This window comes from Ursus arctos, unplaced genomic scaffold (genome assembly GCF_023065955.2).
Source record: "Ursus arctos isolate Adak ecotype North America unplaced genomic scaffold, UrsArc2.0 scaffold_32, whole genome shotgun sequence".
In the NCBI taxonomy this organism is placed as follows: Eukaryota; Metazoa; Chordata; class Mammalia; order Carnivora; family Ursidae; genus Ursus; species Ursus arctos.
The window spans coordinates 26,352,027-26,370,913 of NW_026623008.1; the positions used below are offsets into that span (position 1 = coordinate 26,352,027).

Here is an 18,887-nt window from a genome sequence, read left to right on the forward strand (position 1 = left end):
CTTTCTTCCACAGTTACATTGTCTTCTTCCCCTTTTAAGGACCCTTGTGTTTAAACTGGGCCTACCAGAAAATGCAGGATAGTCTTCCTATTTTCAGGTCAGCTGTTTAAGAATCTTAATTCCATCTGCAACCCCAGTTCCTCTTTGCTATGTAACTTAACATATTCACAGGTTTCTGAGCGCAGGACATTGACCTCCTTAGGGGGACCATTATTCTGCCTATCACCATGAATAAATCAACAAAAGGAAGTAAAATGGAATAAAAAAATACTCAGTTAATTCAAGGGAGAGCATAAAAATAGGGATAAAATGAAAGAAGCACACGTGGGACAAACAAATAGATACTAAGGTGGTAGATTTGAATCCAATCACATCCGTGGTCACATTAAATAGTCTGTACACCCCAATTAATCAGCAGACATTGTCAGATTAGATAAAAAGCAACATCCAACTATATGCAGCCTATAAGAAATCCACTTTAAATACAAAAACACAAATAGGCTAAAAGTAAAAACATGGAAGAAGATACATTACACTAATACTAACCAAAGAAAGCCTGATTGACTATATTAATAGCAGACAAAACAGATTTCAGAGCAAAGAATGTTTTTTTTAAGATTTTTTAAATTTATTTATTCGAAAGAGATAGAGACAGCCAGCGAGAGAGGGAACACAAGCAGGGGGAGTGGGAGAGGAAGAAGCAGGCTCATAGCGGAGGAGCCTGACGTGGGGCTCGATCCCATAACGCCGGGATCACGCCCTGAGCCGAAGGCAGACGCTTAACCGCTGTGCCACCCAGGCGCCCCTCAGAGCAAAGAATATTAACAGAGATAAAGAAGATAATTTTAAGATGATAAAAGGGTCAATTCACCAAGAGGACATAACAACCCTAAACATCAACACAGGTAATAAAACTTTCAAAGTACATGAAGAAGAAGCTGTTCTAACAGGAGAAACAGATATATCCCCAAATACAGTGTGATATTTCATCACCTCTCAACTGATAGAAACTAAAGGAAAACAAGGATATAGAAGATCTAAACAAAGGTAACTAATTTGACCTTTTTGACATTTGTAGAACACTCACCCAACAACAATGGCAGGATACACAGTCTTTTCAAATGCACAAGGAACATTTACCAGGATAGACCATTTTCTGAGCCATAAAACTGGTCTCAATGCATTTAAAAGGATTCAAGTAAGGCAAACCATAAGAGACACTGAACTCTAGGAAACAAACTGAGGGTTGCTGGAGGGGAGATGGATGGCGGGATGGGGTAACTGGGTGATGGGCATTAAGGAGGGCACCTGATGCAATGAGCACTGGGTGTTATATGCAACAGACGAATCACTAAATTCTACCTCTGAAACTAATGAAAAAAATGTTAAGAAAAAAAAGGATTCAACTCATACAATGTTCACTGGCTACAATGCATTAAGTTACTGATCAATAATACCACAATATTTGGGACCCCCCCCCGAAATATTTGGAAACTACATAACATACTTCTAAATAACCCAAGGATCAACGAAGTAGTCAGAAAGGAAATTTAAAAGTATTATGAATTGAATTGACACAAAATATCCAAATTTGTAGGATGCAGCTAAAACAATACCTAAAAGGAAGTTTATAGCACTAAAATGCCTATGTTAGAAAAGAAGTCTCCAATTAATGATTGAGATGAAACCTTAAGAAACTTAGAAAAAGAGCAAATGAAATCTAAATTATAAAGAAGAAATGAAATACTAAGATCAAGGCAGAAATCAATAACACAGAAAAGCAATAGAGAAAATGAATGAAACCAAAGTTCCATTAAGAAAATCTAGCTAGTCTGATGAGAGGAGGGGGCTGGGAGGGAAAGAGAACACAAATTACCAATATTAGGAATGAAAGAGGTTCTACAGGTATTACAAGGGCAATAAGGGAATACTGTGAGCAACTTTATGCCAATACATTTGACTACTAGGATAAAATGCACAAATTCCCTGAAAGACACAATCTGCGAAAGCTCACTCAAGCAGAGCTATTACAGATAACCTAAATTGCTATGTATCTATTATACAGTTTGAATTTATCGTTTAAAATTTTCCTACAGAGGTGCCTGGGTGAGTCGGTTGGTTAAGAACACAACTCTTGATTTCCGCCCAGGTCATGATCTCAGGGTCATGAGACAGACTCCACACCTACGGTGGAGCCAACCTAAGATTATCTCTCTGCCCCTCCCTCACTCGTGCTTTCTCTCTCCAAAAAAAATAAAATAAAATAAAACAAAATAAAAATTTCCTGCAAAGAACTCCATGTCCAGATAGCTTCACTGGGGAATTATACGGAATATTTAAGGAATAAATAGTACCAATTCTACAGAAACTTTTCCAGAAAATGAAAGAAGAGTAAAAATTTCTCAGCTCATTTTATAAGGCCAGCATTACTTTGATGGTAAAATCACAGGCTAATATCCCTCATGAACATAGATTCAAAATTCATTACAAAATTTTAGTAGATCAAATATAACAATATATAGAAAGGATAATATATCATGACTCAGTGGGGTTTATCTCAGAAATACAAGGTAATTTAACACTCAAAATCAATCAAGTTATTCACCATGGTAACATACTGAAAACAAAAACCCATATGATCATGTCAATAGTTGTAAAAAAAAAAATTGACAAAACCCAGCATTTATTCTTTTTTTTTTTTTAAGATTTTATTTATTTATTTGACAGAAAGACAGCCAGCGAGAGAGGGAACACAGCAGGGGGAGTGGGAGAGGAAGAAGCAGGCTCCCAGCAGAGCAGGGAGCCCGATGCAGGGCTCGATCCCAGGACGCTGGGATCACGCCCTGAGCTGAAGGCAGATGCTTAACGACTGAGCCTCCCAGGAGCCCCCCAGCATTTATTCCTGATACAAATTCACATCAACTAGGAACAGAAAAGTATACTTTCACCACTTTCATGCAACATTGCAGTAGACGTTCTAGCCAGTGCAATAAAGCACCCACATTGGAAAAGAAGTAAAATGGGGGCGCCTGGGTGGCACAGCAGTTAAGCGTCTGCCTTCGGTTCAGGGCGTGATCCCGGCGTTCTGGGATCGAGCCCCACGTCGGGCTCCTCTGCTAGGAGCCTGCTTCTTCCTCTCCCACTCCCCCTGCTTGTGTTCCCTCTCTCGCTGGCTGTCTCTATCTCTGTCGAATAAATAAATAAAAATCTTTAAAAAAAAAAAAGAAGTAAAATGGTATTTATTCACAGACGTGATTATAAATAGAGAAAATCTAATGGAATCTACAAAAAACCTCCTGCAATGAATAAGTGAGTTTACCAAGGTTTCAGGATATAGGATCAATATACAAAAAGTAACTATATTTCTATATACTAGCAACAAACAGAAACTGAAATTTTTTAAAACTGCTTCTTTTGGAGGGCATTTTATTTTTTTAAAAAAAAGATTTTATTTATTTGACAGAGAGAGAGAGAGAAAGCACAGGCAGAGGGAGCAGGAGAGGGAGAAGCAGGCTCCCCACTGACAGGGAGCCGGATGTGGGGCTCGATCCCAGGACCCCGGGATCACACCCTCAGCCAAAGGCAGACGCTTAACCGACTGAGCCACCCACGCACCCCTTGGAGGGCATTTTAAAAACTGAATTTTTAAAATGCCAATTACAATAGCACCAAAAATATGAAATACTGAGGGATAAATGTGACAAAATATGTGCAAGATCTGTACCCTGAAAGTACAACACATTGCTGAGGGAAATTAAGGATGATGTAAATAAAAGGGAAGATATACTGTATTCACGGATCAGTAGACTCACTATTATTAGGCTATCAATTCTCCCCAAATTGAGCTACAGACCCAACATAATCCCAATCAAAATCCCTGAAGGCTTTTTTTTTTTTTTTTTAAGATTTTATTTATTTGACAGAGAGAGAGACAGGGAGAGAGGGAACACAAGCAGGGGGAGTGGGAGAGGGAGAAGCAGGCTTCCCGCTGACTGGGGAGCCCAACGTGGGGCTCGATCCCAGGATCCTGGGCTCATGACCTGAGCCGAAGGCAGACGTTTAACGACTGAGCCACCCAGGTACCCCTCCCAGAAGGCTTTTTAGAAATAAATTGACAAGGTGATTCTAAAATTCATATGGAAATATAAAGGACCTAGAATAGTCAAAAAATGTCTGATAACCAAGAACAAAGTTGTAAGATTTACATCATCTGAATAAAAGACTTATTATAAAGCTATACTTATTGGGGCACCTGGGTGGCTCAGTCGGTTAAGCAGCTGCCTTCATCTCAAGTCATGATCCCCGGGGTCCTGGGATCGAGCCCCACGTTGGACTCCCTGCTCAGCAGGGAGCCTGCTTCTTCCTCTCCCTCTGCCATTCCCTCTGCTTGTGCCTGCTCCCTCTCTCTCTCTTTCTCAGATAAATAAATAAAATCTTTACAAAAAAACAAAGCTATCATTATCAAGACAGTATAATGTTAGGGCACCTGGCTGGCTCAGTCGGTAGAGTATATGACTCTTGATCATGGGTCATGAGTTCAAGCCCCCACACTGGCCTTAGAGTTTGCTTTAAAAAAAAAAAAAGACAGTGTTGTGTTGCTATAGACAATATATCAATGTAAACAAAACAACGGAACCAAACAGAGTCCAGAAATAGATTCATACACATATAGTTAACTGATTCTCAATAAAGGTGAAAAGCAAGTCAGTGGAGAAAGGACAGAAAAAATATGGTGTTAGCACAACTGGATATTCATATGGCAAAAAACAAAACAAAACCCTTCCATCCATAGCTCCAACCATGCACAAAAACATCCTGGACCTAAATTTGACAACTTAAAATTATAAAACTTTTAGAAGAAAAGTTAGGAGAAAACCTTTCTAAAATATAATACCAAAAGCATGATCTATAAAGAAAAAAACTGACAAACTGTCTAGACACCATCAAAAATAATATCTGCTCTTCAAAAGACACTGCCAAGAGAATGGAAAGACAAGCCACAGATTGAGAGATTATTTACAAATCAAATAGTTGATAAATGACTTATATGCAGAGTATATATGTAAGAGGATAACCCAGTTTTTTAAAATGGGGAAAAATATAAACAGACACTTTACCAAAAAATATATGAAAGGCAAGTAAGCACATGAAAAGATGCTCCATATCATTAGTCATGAAGAAAATGCAAAGAAAAACCACAATGAACTACTATTACACACCTATTACAATGTCCCAAACTAGACTCACCATACAAAGTTTTGGTGAGAATTCGGAAGACCTAGAACTTTCATATGTTATTAATGGGAATGTGAAAGGGTACAACTGTTTGGAAAAAACAGTTTGGCAGTTTCTTATAATATTAAATGTATACATATGACCCAGCCATTCCACTCCCAGGTATCCAAGAGAAATTAAAGCATATCCCCATAGGAAGACATTAACACAAATGTTCCTAACAGCTTTATATGTAGCCAAAAATCTAGAAACAATTCAAACATCCGTCAACAGGTGACTAGATACACAAATGATACATCCATGCAGTGGAATACTATCCAGCAATTAAAGGGAACCAACTACATACTATGTAGTATGGGACACACACTACAACAAGGATGAACATCAAAACATGATGCTGAGTGAAAGGAGCCAGACTCAAAGGACTATGTATTACACGGTTCCACCGACACGAAAAGTTCAGACAAGGCAAATTTACAGAGAAAGAACAGATCGGTGGATGCCTGGGGCTGGGAGCAGGAGTAGGGATGGCACAAGGGAAGTTTTTGGGGTGATAGAAATGTTAACAAACTGGATTGTGGTGATAATACACAACTCTATACTTACTAAAATCACTGAATTGTATGCTTAAACGGAGTGAGTTTTATAGTATAGAAATTATACCTCAATAGAGTTGTTAAAGAGTATGTATGATTTCACTGATTTAAAAATTCTAGAAAATCTATAATAAGCTAAAGCAGATTAGTGGTTGCCTAGGGATAAGGGAGGGAGTAGGAAGGACAGATTATAAAGGGACAAGAGGAAACTGGGGGTAATGGATATGTTCATCACCATTTTTGTGGTGAGGGTTTTATAGGTACATATACGTTAAAACAAATCAAATTGTGCACATGTACATACAGTTTATGATATGTCAATTACACTTCAATAAAACTGTTTTTTTGAAGTATGGTCTCCATAGAAGAGCAAGCATTTCGGAGTGGAAAGCAGAGGGAGTAACAAAAGAGCCGCTCACAGAACTAAAAATATATATTTTAATGGCCACAAAATTTCTACTTTCCCCTTATTAGACAAACTGCTTCCATTTTTTAATTAAATAAATAGCATCTCATCATTGTGTGTGAAGCTCTTTCTTTATTTAGGAATCGCTGCTTTAGAAGAGATTCCCAGAAATAGAAGAAGAGTATAAATATGTTTAAGTAAGGCAGGCAGATTTTTATTTTTAAAGAAAGAATTTGTCATTTATTATTATTAATTTTTAAAGAAGCAGGAAGAGGAGATATGGAGCAAATTATTTTACTTCAGAAACTACAAAGTAATAATGAAAATTTGTAGAGGATGATATAGGGTTGAAACCTGGGTGAAATTTCCTTGCACTATTTTTTTCTGACACTTGACAGAAATCATAAAAACCAACCTAATTCCAAACTGAAGTCAAATAATCATGCCCCAGGTGTCTACACCTGTCTCATCTTCAAAGAAGCTTTATTCAGAATGATGCAAGGCTTCTCTACACATTCTCTTTCTCCATCTCGCATTTCTCCCTCCCTCCTTCTCCCGCTTCTTCCTTCTCCCTTCTTCCCAGCTCCACTTGGGGCTGCCCTCTCCTTATCAAGCAAGCCAACCCAGTGATTAATACCATAATTCAAGATGACCCGAAAAACCTCCATCACCAACAACTGTTTTGAGTATCAGGGGCCTACAGGGCCCACACAGGACGTTCACCCTTAGCAGGGTCATATCACCGTTCAGGTAGGGGACCTCCTTGGTACCCAGGTGACTCCTTAATACTAAAGAATGGTTCACAAAAATTGGACTTTCAACACATTTTGATTTGAGACACAATTGTATTAAAGTAAAACAAAAACTACCATTGTCATTAACAAAAATCCTACTACAGTGAAGACCGTGTCTTCCTGCCACAGCAAAGCCAGTGGGGTTTAAAGATACATCCCAACCGGTTCTCAGCAACAGAAGCTGAGGCTGGGGAATAGGGCAGAGTTTATATTTGCAGTAGTTAGTTACAAAGTTATGACTCCTCATAATCTCCTTGGAGAAACGAAGACCGCCATGAAGTGAGAAAGGGGGAGGGATGACAGGAGTGTTAGATAAGAGAGAGCTGGTTTTGAGACCTTCTTCCCATGGCTCAAGTTGTGCCAGCTAGCAAGGCTCTGTTAACCAATCCACACCAAAACCTTCATCACCTCTTGCTTCCTAAGTTAACAAAGTAGCCAACATTTTCAAATTCATTTCACACAGTAAAGGCCAGATAAGCAGATAAAAGAACCAGAATACTTAGATCAGAGCAGAAAGTGAGCAGTTAATGGGAGGAAAAGTAAGGAAAAGGTATTATAGTTCGGGCACTAATAACTGTGAGAAAGGAACAGTACACTTGCAGGGATTTCTGCACACCCACACACAACAAGGACTCAGGCTGCCCAGTTTTTCTCTTGATGCAATGAGCCAGTCATGTAAGGTTAGAATAGGGGAGTGGAGGGTTGGGGTGGCGGGGGCGTTTAGTGTATATACACGCGCACAGACGGTACCGGGAGTGGAGGGTTGGGGTGGCGGGGGTGTTTAGTGTATATACACGTGCACAGACGGTTCCGGAAGAGCACTGGTCACTGAGGGGTAAGAAAGCCACACAAATTATCCAGGCCAGAGGGCTAGAAGGGGGTCTGGGGCTAAACAATTTTTGGTGAAAGTTATTAGCCTCTCTGCTGCTCAGATGACTGAGAATGAGGATCTGGGGAGAACTAGGCCCCGAGGAATTCCAAATATGTCAGGAAATTATAGAAGAATAAATGAACCCCTGGCAAAAATTTCAGAAGCCTAAAGGATTACAGAGAAGATTTTTTAAAAACAAAAACAAAGTGATCAAGCAAAAAACCCTGAAAACCAAACCAAAAACATGGATGACGGGAAACAGAACTGCTTGAGTTTCTGTCCCAGGTTATGCAAGGCTCTTCTCTGTCACTGCCTACACCCCGCACCTCTATCTGCTGGTAAGACGTAAGCTCCAGTTTTAGGTAGAGTCAGCATAAGAATTTTCCTCAGTAAAAAAGGCAGCAGAGAGGTGCCCAAAGCCTCGACTCTTTTAGCCTCTCGGGCTTCTGTCCCACAGAAAGGCACGGGCTTATAGGGGTGGAAATGCTGTGGTTCTCTGGAAACGGAGAGATGGTGGTGGCAAAGAAAGGAGCACCTTAGCCCTCCTAAAGCCAAGCCTTATATGTGGGGGACACCTCACTGCACCTTCATTTCCTGGGCTCAGAGAATAGTCCTCCTCCTTTCACAAAGCTGGGCTGGCAGCCATTTATTGCCAGTGGCTGACCTGCAACAAGCCTTCATGCTTCCCCTGCCAGTAATTCAGAGGTTCGCAGCACAGGAAGGATACAGTATTTAAATGAAGCAGTACAAGCCTCTGTTTCTTCCAGCTGATAAAAGGGAATAAATTGGTGACATTCCTTTCCATTTCTGGAATGGCAAAAGGTTCATAATACCTGCTCTTAGATACAATATGTGTATGTTTCCAAAGGAATAAAGAATGCTACTGATGACCCAATGCCTTTGCAGGATTGCAGGCATCTCAGGCAAGACAAGAGCAATTTAGAATACGATCTCTTACCTCTTTGGATGCAGTGCAGCTTGACCTACCTTAGTGCAAACAGTACAGACTAGAAACCAGTACTGCTAGCCAGCCATCCCTAATTAGAGAAGATCTGCAGTGTATACACTTCCTTCCCTTTCCCTAGTGCATTAAGCAGAAGCTTGAACTGCAAGTCCTCTCCTAAAAGAAATGCCTACCAGTTCATTATTCTGAACGCACAGGTGGTTCTACCACCCTTACAGAGCTATCCATGGCCTTCAGGATAAGAATCAAGCTCCTCGAAGTGGCATATAAGGTCAAACGTACTTTGTCTGGAACTGAAGACTTCACTTTGCCCTATTTTTTAACAGTGCTTGCAGTTCTTAGCAAGGGACGCCAATCTACATGCCTCTGTGCAACACTGCACAAAGGCCCCCTCTCACTCTTGGGGCTTGTCATTCAAGTTCAACGTTCCTCCCTCCATGTTCACCCACTCTCCCTGTGAGACCGTAAAACTCCAGATCCTGTTCACCAGCAGCAGTTTATTGCCACTGTCCACTGCAAGTGAACAAGAAGAAAAAGAACTCCCCAGGCCACACAGCCCCAGGATCCTCCTTGCAGGGTACACCTGAATTCTCTAAGGCCCAAATTTGAGTTTTCACCATCTTCCAAGACACTGTCAGGCCTACATAAACCATATTTCTCATTTTACTGGTCTATTTCTCATTTTATTGATCATGACTATCTGCAAGTATGCTGGAGCTGGCTCATCTGGGCTGGCTGTGTCCATGTCTCCCAACTCTGTATTCAGTGATTCACGTTGGCAGCTCCAAACCGGTCACAGTGGTTTTACCTACACCATGGAAACTGGCCATGTCTACAACTCAGGACTTGTTTTTGGTTTTTTTTTTTGGGGGGGGGGATACCCAATAGTTAAACATTTACTACACCACAATGTTTTCCCTAAATGACTTATACTTCCTCTCTTGTGAGACCTTTCTTTTCTTTCTCACCCAAAATTCCATTAAATCACCTTGAATTTGTCTTCCATGATCAAAAGTCACCTAGATGCTCAGTCATTTCATGTTTTGTTCCCTATACCTCCTGTAGGACAGGCTACAGAATTTGCAAGATACAGTGCATATGAAAATGTGGGGTACCTTGTTCAAAAAGTATTAAGAATTTCAAGACAATGGGGGCGCCTGGGTGGCTCAGTCAGTTAAGCATCTGCTTTCGGCTCAGGTCATGATCCTAGAGTCCTGGGATCGAGCCCTGCATCAGGCTCCCTGCTCAGCGGAGAGCCTGCTTCTCCCTCTGCCCCTCACCCCGCTCATGTTTGCTTGCTCTCTCTTACTCTCTCGCTCAAATAATAAATTTGAAAAATCTTAAAAAAAAAAAAAAAGAATTTCAAGACAATGACAGCAGAGCATTAAACTGAGAAAAGGACCTTTCTAAGTGTCTGGACTTGTACAACTGCACAGGTGCCACGCCCATAAAGTGGTCCCCAATCCCCTATTCTTAACTGTGAGCATGCCCTTCCCTGAGGATACTATTTCCCATGTATCTCCGCAATATGAGGGCTCCTTACTCTCCCATACTTCAGGATTGAAGGTGGGTTCGTATTTTATTTGCTCCCCTCCCCAATGCACTTTGCCGACCATTCCTCTTCTAGCTTTTCTGTAAAACCTCTCCCCTCTGCCATCTTGGTGCACTTCAACTCTCACCACGACTGTCCTCTCCCCACTGCTTCCCTCCTCCTCCTGCTCTGCTGAGGGCTTTGACATCTAGCTCTCAAAATTCCTCTTTACCCCAAGTCCCTGCCTAAAGAGTAATAGGGTTAAGAGGACAGACTCTGGATAGAATCAGACTGCCTGGGTTCAAGTCCTGGTACTACCATATACTAGTTATTGTTGCCTTGGCCATGCTCCTTAACCTCTCTTTTCCTGAGTTTCCTCGTTTATAAAATAGAGATGGTTAATAGTACTTCATAGGGTTTCTTGTATGGAAGTGTTAAAACATGTCAAGGGTTCAGAATGGTACCTGGCACATAGTGAGTGCTCACTCAGTAAACATTAGCTATTGCTATTGCTATCATCATCATCATCATTAAAGTCTTTCTCCATGTCTATGTGGAAAATTCATGTAACATGTATTTTGAGCTTCCTGAGTTCTTTGGGCTCCTTGTCTCCAATCAATTCCTACTCTACTCTGCCTCAGCAACCCTCCTCCATAGCTGCACCTAGATCCTATAATCACCAGAACTTCTCCACCAACAAAAACTTAAATGCAAATATCCCATCCCCTGATGACTACTTCCAGTCTTCCAGAACACACATTTATTTGTGCCGCCGATGTCTGCCTCCCATGATGGAACCTCTGATTGCCAAACTCCTCTATCATATCTCTGTCAGCCCCTCCTACATCTTCTTGTAGTCTCTCCTTAATCCACTCTCTTGACAATAACTTCAATTTCCACACCCCGATTTCTTCCTGCACAAGACTGGCGAAGTTCCAAGCTTGGGTAAATCAAACTAGCAGCCCTTTCTTGACAGGGCTGCTGAGAGCTACTGTGGAGACTCACACGACTGCAGAGGTCACTACCACTGTGATAAATGTGTAATCTCCCTCATCAGTGCTACCACCAATCTATTTCCTTACTTGCTCGGCCATTTCCTACCCTTCACGATGGCTATTTCAGATCTTTATCACTCTCTCCAAACCTCTGATTTTCCTGCCCACTACCTACCTGTGCCCACTCCACCTACCTCTGCTTCTACTCTCAGGAAATGATCTACCCCACTTCAGAAGAACAGGCATGTGACTAGAACGACCACAATTTCCTCCTACCAAACCTATAAACCCACCTTAGCTACACCTATATTTACCCATTTCTTCCTTCCTATCATGACGAAGATGTCTCTCCTCCTGCTTCAGGCTAATGTCAGTCCTCTGTGTGCTGGATTATAACCCGCTTGCCCTGGAAGGCAGTGGTTCTCAATGTGTGCGTCTCAGACCAGCAGCACTGGCACACTCCAGGAACTTGTTGCAAATGCAAATTCTCAGGCCCCGCTCCAGACCTACTAAATCAGAAACTCTGGAATCGGGGCCCAGCAATCTGTTTGTAACAAGGCCTCCAGGTGATTCTGATGGATGCTAAAGTTTGAGAACACTGCTCTAAGGAATTATTTGTTGTCTACCCCCTTTCCTGTATCTTCAGGGTAATGGTTCCCTTGCCTGAAGAGCCTCCTATCTAATTCCTCCACATACATTCTTGCCCCTCTCCAATCTATTCACCACACAGCAACATATCTGATCAAGTTATCCCCTGCTTAAAATTCTTTAATGACTTCTCACTGATCTGAAGATAAAGACCAATGTCTTAAGAAGGCCTTAAGGCTCTCCACAGCTCACAAGCCTCCTCTTTCACCTCTGGCTCACTTTGTTGAATAAGACCAGCCTCTCTCAACTTCCTGATCTTGCCATGCTCTAGGGCACCCAACAAACTTTGAAACTGTTCTCTCTCTGACTAAAATACTCTGCCTGCTTCTTTTCCAAACTCTTTCTACATCAAGTCTCAACTTATACTTTCTTTACTTAGGGTACCTAACCTTACCCTTTAGTCTCAATGAGGTCCCTGTTAGATGCTCTGATATAACTCTGCACTTATCCTCTCAAGCCCACATCAAACTTACAATTATTTAATTATTATAAATGTATTGTCTGTTTTCCTCGCCAGAGCATAAGCTCCGTTGGTGCAGAAATCATGTCTACCTTGTTTACTATAATATCCCTAGTGTTTAGCTTTGAATAATACCTTGCAGATAGTAACTGTGCAATAAATATCTGCGAACAGACTGAGCCTTTCCATACACTGTGCCTCTATCCAGATGTTTTTTACTACCTTTAATCTCCCAGTGAAATCTGACATATCCTTTGAGAAATAAATTAAAGATGGTTGCCAGAGGGGAGGTGGGTGGGAGGGATGGGGGAAATGGATGAAGAGGATTAAGAGTACCCTTATCTTGATGAACACTGAGTAATATATGGAACTGCCGAATCACTATACTGTATACCTGAAACTAATCTAACACTGTATGTCATCTACATTGGGCTTAAAATTTCAAAAAACAAGATTATAATCTGGTGTAGGTAATAAGCACTTAAAGAGAAAAAAGAAATACATTAGAGGTTTCTGTGAAGTCTTCCCTACACACACACCACCTGCCTGCTCAAGTGAATCACCTCCTCTTTTCTGTTCCTACTAAATTGTGTACATAACTCTACTAATGCAATAATTACACACTACTGTAAATACCTACCTTTGTGTCTGAGTCTCCACTAGCCTGTCAACTCCCTGAGGGCACGGACCACATCTTGTTCACCTTTGTATCTCTAGTGCTTAGAAAAGGACCTCACGTCGACAAGAGATGTCTAAATGTTTATGGGCGTATTAAACCTAAGACTATGTCTCTAATATTGCACTGAAAGGGTTTTTCCCTAATATTAAATCTGGGTTCCAATTCTAGGTTTGTTATTCATTAGCTGCACGATCAAACTGTTTAACCTCTTTGGACCTTGGTTTCCTCACTAGGGAAATGGGGCTAATAATACCAACTTGGAAATACTGCTATGGAAATTAAACCAAATGACACCGTATAACAATTAGCACACAGAGTGCCTGGCATGTAGTAGCCTCCCCACTCTGGCTTCAACTTGACAGAGACAACTAGGACAAAACAAATACAAAAATAAGTCACAGCAATCAAGGGAGGCTGAGCACAGAATGACTCATTCCTTTTAATCATTTGCCTAGGAAGATCAACAATGAAGAAACATAATAAGCAGAATAAAATCTACTGGTGGTAACCCCCTTGGCATATAAAGCTTGGTAAGAACTCACCCCAGAGACGTCTTGGCTAATGGCCACATCTGGCTCCCTAGCTCAGTAGGTCAGGTCTTAGTCTGTGGTGCCAGGAATGGCTACTTTGACTGGAATAGAAACTACCTCATAAGGAATGCGTTTACACGTGGGAGATGGGGAAGAGGGAGGAGAGCTTGAGTGTAACCACATCTATCAAGTGTTTTGCAATCTGGCAGAAAATACTGTGGAATCATTAGTGAAGACAGACACCACACAACTGTACTTACCTGTAGCCAAGAACCACCTTAGACTAGATAACGAGCAGATTTCTGCTTTTACTGAAACGATGGTCAGACTTGCATGCAGTGAACATCTCTGAGGTCCAATTATGCTTGTACATCTGGGCAGCACCCACAAAGATGACACCAGGCAGCTTTATACAGACACTCCTCAGCACAGAGTGCTGCCCACAAGCACCAGCTTCACTGCTCATGTGTGCCAAATGTAAAAGCAGATTTAACAGTTTCTCTGCTCCTTATTCATAATGTGCTTACCTCTGCAGAACCACTGGTGTTCAGATAACCTACTTCCTTGGAGTCATTCATTTCAGAACGCTGTGTCACTATATGTGTAGTTACTTCTTCGCTGGGACTCTCTCTCTTCCAAAGCTTCCTAGGTAAGCTCTGATGGTCACTGGAAGATACAGTGGGTCTGAGTGGAGCTCTGGGTGGACTCTGTCTCCTCCAAGATGTCCTGCTCCAACCTAGCCCCAGAATATGTGGTACATCATCTTCAGGTGGAAAGCCCAAATCATCTGCAGTTTGGAATTTTTTTAAAAACACCAGCATGGAATTAGAAGAGTCTGTCCTAAAAGTGCGACAGCTCTGGGGCCTGCTGCAGTCGGCCTGAATACACATCCCTTCTAACCACCAAACGGCATGGCAGGCAGGGTCCTGGCAGCAGGCAGCCCAGCACAACTGGAGAGAGGGGGTTCCTTCAAGAAGCCGGAGGTGATTTTCTCCCCCAGATCTCAGGCCAACTCCAAATTCTGTCTTCGCCTGCTGGCACCTGCTCTCACTGGCATCTAAAAACAAGGAATGAAAACATTTTAAGATGTAATAAAAACAGACTACTGCTCTGTAAAGAGCCCTGAACACCAACATTTAAGGCTATTTTGAAGACTGGTTTTTAAGAGGGTGGGAAAGCTGTCTAGTAAGTGGAACAGAAGAAGCAAAATAGAGTGTTTTTTGGCTCAGGATACTTTAGCTTATAGAAGTACTGTTCCACATTCATCACTGGTTCCCCTTCTCAATGAGTCCGTTTCACACAGACCTTTTATACACAACTCCAGTTCATGAAACAGAAAAAAAAAACAAAACAGCTATTCTGATAGAAGCGTATGGAGGGACAGGGGAGGGGGTCCCACCACTTGACCTCCCACTCACGTCCTAGCATTTCTCAGGGACAGTGTGACCACTATGGGACCAGAAGAACGGGTAGCGAAACTGGATGGAATAACAATCCCCCCTCCGGAACCAGCAGCAACGCAAACTGAGTACTCTTAACCTCTTACAGGTTGGTTATAGGTTCATCCGTTTTCTAACCAATTGTTTGCCAGAGTCAGGCAGTTTTGCACACCTGGTATCAGCCAGAGCAGTAGTCAGATTACCAAGAAGTTGAATCATGAGCCGGGTTCTGCTAGAATGAACTTTCTACTGACAAGCCACGTCATGGTAAGAAATAAAGGAACAGAAGTACAGCAGTAACCTACCGGGTTAACATAAATAACAAGGTCCAAAATTCTAGCTAATGTTGCTTCTGGATAAACTTTTGGACTATTGAATTAGTTCAGGAATGGCATTAATTTTCCTGAAGTATTACCTCACGTCTGTTTTTTTATATGTAGAAAAGTCAAAGCATGTTCTAAATGAAAGCCGTTATACAGAGTTCATTTTAAGGTCTTAGTTATATAGGTATATATATATATATGTGTGTGTGCACCCAACCACAGTCAGGGTTATAGAGGCCAAAACCAGGGAGAGGCAAGACAGGTGCCTTAGGCACAAAATTTAAGGAGGTGCACACTCTCAGGGTCATGTAAGTGCAGAGTTAGCTTACCCGACCTTGAGAGCGAGCACGCCCTTAAATTCTGTGCCCTAGGTGTCTCTTTCTTCACCCTAGCCCTGGCCCTGGAATTAGAATGTAAAATATATTCTAAAATTATATACAGTAGGGGCGCCTGGGTGGCTCAGTCAGTTAAGCGTCTGACTCTTGGTGTCAGCTCAGGTCATGATTTCAGGGTCGTGAGACTGAGCCCCATGTGGGCTCCATGCTCAGCATGGAGTCTGCATGAGATTCTCTCTCCCTCTGCCCCCCACCCCCACTCTCTCACTCACTCTCTCTCTCTCAAATAAATAAATCTTTCTAAATAATTACATACAGAAAATATGCAGTAGAATCAAAACACCGAAGACGTGGATAATCATGTCCGCATGTACACAGAACTGAAAGGGGGCTCTGACTAACCAGAGCAACAACGTGATAATCAGCCAAAGCCACCCTGACTCCCAGAAAATACTTACAAAATGTCCGGCAGACTATATGTGGGCACTAGTCAAATGAGAGGGAAGAGGAAAATAAAGGCAGGCTTCTGGATTACTGAGCAGGCGCTGTGGAAGCCAATCTGCCATTGTTCATTAAAAGAAAAGAGAGAGACATTGGCACGGACCTAACATCAGACAAGGCAATTTAGAAACCCAGAAAAAATAGAACTTCCTTAAGAAAAATGAAGAAATAGCAACTATGAAAAAAAATGAAGCTACCAAGAGCTACAGAAATACCCCTCATATCCCCATCCACCTTCCCACACAGTAACCAATGGTATGACTCTCGGTAACAGCTATCTGAGTATACAGACTCTGTTGAAATCAATAAATGGTTACATCAGTAACCTTTATATCAACTTTCCATCCTTCTTCTCAGGATAATTCTCTCACATTTAACATAGTGAAGAGGTCCACACAGATGAAAATAACCTGCACTTTTCTGTAAGCCACTGTTTTATTTAATTTTTAAAACGTACCATGACATCCACTTTTTCCCCTGTGGAAGGAATTGCCGTAGGACTTGCCCTCCCACCATGAGCAACTAGAAAACTAGACTATATGAAACAAATGTTTTTAGACAATGAACAACAGGCAGTCCAGGACTGTGATCCCAAAGAGGAAGGAAGCAAACAGGTAAGCTCTATGACCGCCCTGGCTTTCTGCATGGAAGCGTGCTACAGACAGTGCCACAGGGAAGGAGAGCCCAAGCAGACCAGGGCAGAGTTGCTGAGCTGAGGAAACAGAGGTTAAGGTTCTGTGATAACTAGAATTTTGGAATGAACAACCAGAAAGGAGGAAGCAACACAGAGAAAGAGCTCCCAATATCTGGATAATGGTCCTTTCAGTCTTTGACTGAATACTAATTTACCCCAAGTATGGATTGAGATGACATGCGGGAAATTAGAAAATATTTTGAACTGAATGAAAATGAAAACATAGCATATAAAAATTCATGAGATGCAGTTAAAGCAGTGTTTAGAGGGGCATTTATAGTTTAACATGCTTATTTTAGAAAATAAGAAAAGTCTAAAATCGATCATCTAGAGAGACACACAGGGAGAAGACGATGTGATGACAGAGGCAGAGACTGGAGCCATACAGCTACTAGATAAGGAATGCCCACGACTGACAGTGACCACCAGACGCTAAGAAGAGTCAAGGAAGGATTCTATCCAGAGTCTCAGAAGGTACCAACCCTTTATTTTGGACTTCTAGACTCTGGAACCATTGGCTTATCAGGATTTTCTGCCCTTACCTAAGAGAACAGTTAAGGAGACAAAGGGCTCCAAGACTACCAAGAGTACACATCCAGGGATCACTGACATTTAGGCATGTGGCTGTGCCCTTTACCCAGACTGACTGGAGACACCTGGATGCAGTCAGTGGAACATGCACAGGGATGTGATGCTAGAAAACCATGGGACTCCGAGGGGCTTCTCTTTTTCAAACCAAAATTAATTACCCAACTGGAGCAAGGGGTAGAGCCCTGGAAAGAGGTGTGCAAAGTTCTGCCAGGTGCCTGCACAGTCCAGGAGTATGGGTTTGCAAAAAAGGCATCAGTCCTAAAGCAACATATTTCTGAAGGATCAGCTCCGGAAGAGTGAACATAAGGTGTCATCATTGATACAAGTCTGGAATGGGAGGACAAAAGTTCCACAGAGAAGCAGCACTGTAATGTGGGAAAGTCTTTAAATATAATTCCTCCTCTATCAGCCATCAGAAAAATCTTACAGGTGAGATAACCCATTAATGTAAAGAATGTGGGATAGCCTTTATGAACAGCTCATTTCCTTTAAATCATCAGAAAATTCACATAAGCAAACAATTTTATAGATGTACTCAATGTGGAAATTTCTGAAGAAGGATGCAATGATTATTAATTATCAGAGAATTCATTGTAAAGAGAAACCCCATAAATGCAATAAATGCAATGAAAAAAGCTTTCAAAAAGCACTCTATCCTTTTAAGTCATCAGAGAATTCATACCAGTCAGAAACCCTCCATATGTGAAGACTGGGAAAAGCCTTTGCTCAGAACCCAGCCCTTACTCATCATGAGAATACACAGTGAAGAGCCTTTTAAATGTAATACATGTGGGGAAGCTTTCAGGGATAACTCAACAGAAAATCCATACTGGTGAGAAACCATATTGGTGTAATGAACCTGAAAAAGCCTTTAGGAAGAGCTCAACCCTTTTTAGTCATCAAAGAATACATACAGGAGGGGCATCAACGTGGCTCAGTCGGTTAAGCAACCGACTCTTGATTTCAGCTCAGGTCATGATCAGGTTGTGAGATCAAACCCCACATCAGGCTCCACAGTGGAGACTGTTTAAGATTCTCTCTCTTCCTCTGTCCCTCCCCTGCCAAGAAGAAAAGAAAGAAGAGAAGAGAAGAGAAGAGAAGAGAAGAGAAGAGAAGAGAAGAAAGAACATATAGGAGAGAAACCCTATCACTGAAATAAATGTGGAAAATCCTTCAGGTATATATCATTTGGTGGACGTCAGAAAACTCACAGTGCAAACAAACCCTATGGTATAAATGACTGTGGGAAAGCCTTTGTAAAGAGCTTACTGGATACGAGAGAATTCATACTGGAC

General features: G+C 41.7%; 1 protein-coding gene across 5 annotated transcripts in view; it reads right to left on the reverse strand.

Moving 5' to 3' along the window:
• The window catches only part of KIAA0319L (KIAA0319 like), an 88,815-nt gene that overhangs the window by 45,136 nt on the left and 24,792 nt on the right, over nucleotides 1–18,887 (reverse strand). For all 5 annotated transcript variants that reach the window (XM_026516695.4, XM_026516694.4, XM_026516696.4 and 2 more), the window contains exon 3: nucleotides 14,237–14,766. In XM_026516695.4, the coding sequence (XP_026372480.1) occupies nucleotides 14,237–14,766 (530 nt within the window). The remainder of the gene's footprint in view (nucleotides 1–14,236; nucleotides 14,767–18,887) is intronic.